Source organism: Lycium barbarum, chromosome 8, assembly GCF_019175385.1.
Source record: "Lycium barbarum isolate Lr01 chromosome 8, ASM1917538v2, whole genome shotgun sequence".
NCBI lineage: Eukaryota > Viridiplantae > Streptophyta > Magnoliopsida > Solanales > Solanaceae > Lycium > Lycium barbarum.
Genome location: NC_083344.1, coordinates 50,835,482 through 50,838,207, shown reverse-complemented (window position 1 = coordinate 50,838,207; position 2,726 = coordinate 50,835,482). Strand labels below are relative to the sequence as shown.

The following is a 2,726-nucleotide window of genomic DNA, read 5'->3' as shown; positions in this document are numbered from 1 at the left end:
ATATGGCCGTTGTGGTTGAATAATCTTTCTTTCGTCCATTGTATTAGCTGTTGACCCTTGTGGTTGGATATGCCCTTTCGTCCTTATCATGACCCTTTTGGTCATATGTATCTTTGTGCTCATTCATTATGACCACCTTGGTCTGATATATCTTTGTCATTCGCTTTTTGTGTGGCCCTTTTGGTCAGATTTGTCTTTATGCTCATTCATTCTTTTCATGATCCTTTTGGTCAGCTGTGCCTTTGTTGTTCATTCTTTTCGTGACCCTCATGGTCAGATTTGTCTTTATCGCCCATTCTCTGCTATGACCTTCTGGCACTTCGCCGCCTAGCTGAGTTTGCTTTTGGCTTTTGCTGTGAGTAAGCCTTGTTGATGACGTGCCTGCTGTCCTGTTAAAACTGACATCCACATAAAAATTGTGAGTTTTCGATGAGGCCAATTAGCGTCGTTGTCTTCCCGTCCGGTGTCTCCTTTTGATGCGCCTTTGAACCCTCTTGGGCTCGGTATTTCGAGAGATGCTTTTGGGATGTACTTATACTAATTTTAAAATTTAAAGTAAAATTTGTAAAATTCACGTTGTTTTCCTATTTAGAAATATTTTATTTCATTTGGTGTCACGACGTGTGTTTTCTTCGGACGAGGTCTTCCGATTCTTCCCGCAGATGCGATTGCTGAGTTCTGAACTGGTAGAATTTTTGAGTCTTTTCTCTAAGTGACCCTTACAATATAGGAAATTTGAGGTTCCCTAAAAAATCCTGCCCCAGTGTATGGCTTTGTTTTGGCATCATCTTTGTTAATTGTTTCTGGTAGGAATTTTTTAGGCTCCCTCAAAAATTCTGCCCCAGCGTAGGGCTGACGCTGGCTGACTTATGTGTCGATCCTTGTATTCTGATCTTGTTGATTCCTTCGCTTGAGTGTCTGTGAGGTCTCCTACGGGTTTCTTGGGTTTTTCTTTTATGATGACCGAGCACGAAATCATCTACGTATCCTGTCGCAACAGGAATTTAGGTCGAACGTAGTTCAAAATAATGTAACTAAGTTTTTATTTTTACTAATAATGTGACCGGGTCCGATATGGACTGCCTAAGTATCCAACTGTGGGGAAGTCAGGTTATTGCGTAGTTCATTACATAAGTAATTTGTTTTTTCCTATTCTATTATAAAGTACGATTACAAACAAAAGGTACGATTACAAGGAAATGATAATGCGATTATAAGAAAATGGAATCCTAAACATAATATCGCTTGAGTGTGTTTGTGTTAATAGCCTTTTGCCACTCTTGTCCATCCATCTTAGCTAGGACTACGACTTCTCCTGAAAGTACTTTCCTGACCATGTATGGTTCTTTCCAGTTTGGTGCAAACTTTCCCTTGTATTCTTCTTGATGAGGGAAGACTCGCTTGAATATGAATTGACCGATTTGCAAGAGTCAGGCTCTGACCCGACTGTTGAAGGGTCGTGACATTCTTTGTTTGTACAACTGTCCGTGCCTACTTCCACCATTCTTTTCTCATCTATCATGGCCAGTTGCTCATACCGATTTTTGACCCATTCTGCATCATTCAGCTCTGCCTCTTGATGATCCTGAGTGAAGGGATCTCCGCTTCTGCATGTAAGACCGCTTCTGAACGGTAGACAAGGAGGTACGGGGTTGCCCCGATGGAAGTTTGGGTCATCGTGTTGTACCCCAACAAAGAATAAGGCAACTGCTCGTGCCAATTCTTGTAATTGTCGATCATTTTTGTCAAGATCTTCTTGATGTTTTTATTGGTGGCCTCTACAGCTCCATTCATCTGTGGTCGGTAGGCGGTAGAGTTTTTGTGGGTTATCTTGAATCGTTCGCAGATGTCCTTCATGAAATGGCTATTCAGATTGGCGCCATTATCTGTGATGATGGATTCCAGTACACCGAAGCGACATATTAGATTGTTCTTGATGAAGTCAGCCATGACTTTCTTGGTCACTAATTGCGAGAAGTTACCTCCACCCATTTGGTAAAGTAGTCGATGGCGACTAAATGAAGCGATGTCCATTGGAAACGGGCCAGGCCGAGTCAGAAAGGCTTTGATGACTCAAGGTTCATATTAGGTAAAGGGGAGGGGAGGAAGAGGGGGCAGCCCTTGGCCCGATCATCCAATTCGCTCCAACAGACAGACATGGTTCTGTAGCTAGAGGCTTGATGGGTCGTATGACGTCCATTCCCCATGCCACAAATGGCCAAGGCGAGCTCATCGCATGTAACACTTTGGGGGGAACCTTGATCAAATCTCCATGTATCTAACACTGATGGCACTGACACAAATTTACAGGAGTCATGATCCATGGTCAACCCATGCTCAGCGACCTCTTCGCTCATGAGTATCTCATGGTACCCGATGAAATAATCCACGAATGACTGTAGCTCGTGCTTGGCGCAGTTTTCTATTAGAATGTGGATGTTTGGAGGGGAAAGTTGTTACACCCCTCGCTCTCGTAGTAATAGAACCTATGATTTCCTAGTCGGGTATGCCCTTGAAATTGAGACTCATGTCTGAGTTTTTGAGATAGAAAGTGCCTTACCCCGTGTATAAGGGTACCAGCAAATATTCCTAGCGATTTATAGAGTTAGAAGTGTAACGAATCGAATCAATGTGATCTGAACTGAATCAAAAAAATCTGCAAACACCAGTCATCATCGACGGGTCATCGACATGATCGATGGACCGGCGATGTAGGGTGGCGAAAG

At 43.1% G+C, this 2,726-nt stretch overlaps 1 protein-coding gene across 1 annotated transcript; it reads right to left on the bottom strand.

Moving 5' to 3' along the window:
* Positions 1 to 202: 202 nt before the first annotated feature.
* LOC132607818 (uncharacterized) lies at positions 203 to 1,992 on the bottom strand. The gene is made up of 3 exons (XM_060321896.1): positions 1,688 to 1,992; positions 1,326 to 1,607; positions 203 to 389 (listed from the first exon to the last, which is right to left on the bottom strand). Exons 1-3 carry the CDS (start codon positions 1,990 to 1,992, stop codon positions 203 to 205), a joined length of 774 nt encoding a protein of 257 aa, XP_060177879.1.
* Between the last annotated feature and the right edge of the window lie 734 nt (positions 1,993 to 2,726).

Bases quoted from the DNA above. Each gene is read 5' to 3' on its own strand.
- LOC132607818 (XM_060321896.1), bottom strand. From the start codon at position 1,992: ATGGGTGGAGGTAACTTCTCGCAATTAGTGACCAAGAAAGTCATGGCT. The intron at 1,608-1,687 runs GTACAACACGAT...TCTTACATGCAG, and splicing joins TTGCCTTATTCTTTGTTGGG to AAGCGGAGATCCCTTCACTC. The intron at 390-1,325 runs GTACTTTCAGGA...CAGTTTTAACAG, and splicing joins AACCATACATGGTCAGGAAA to GACAGCAGGCACGTCATCAA.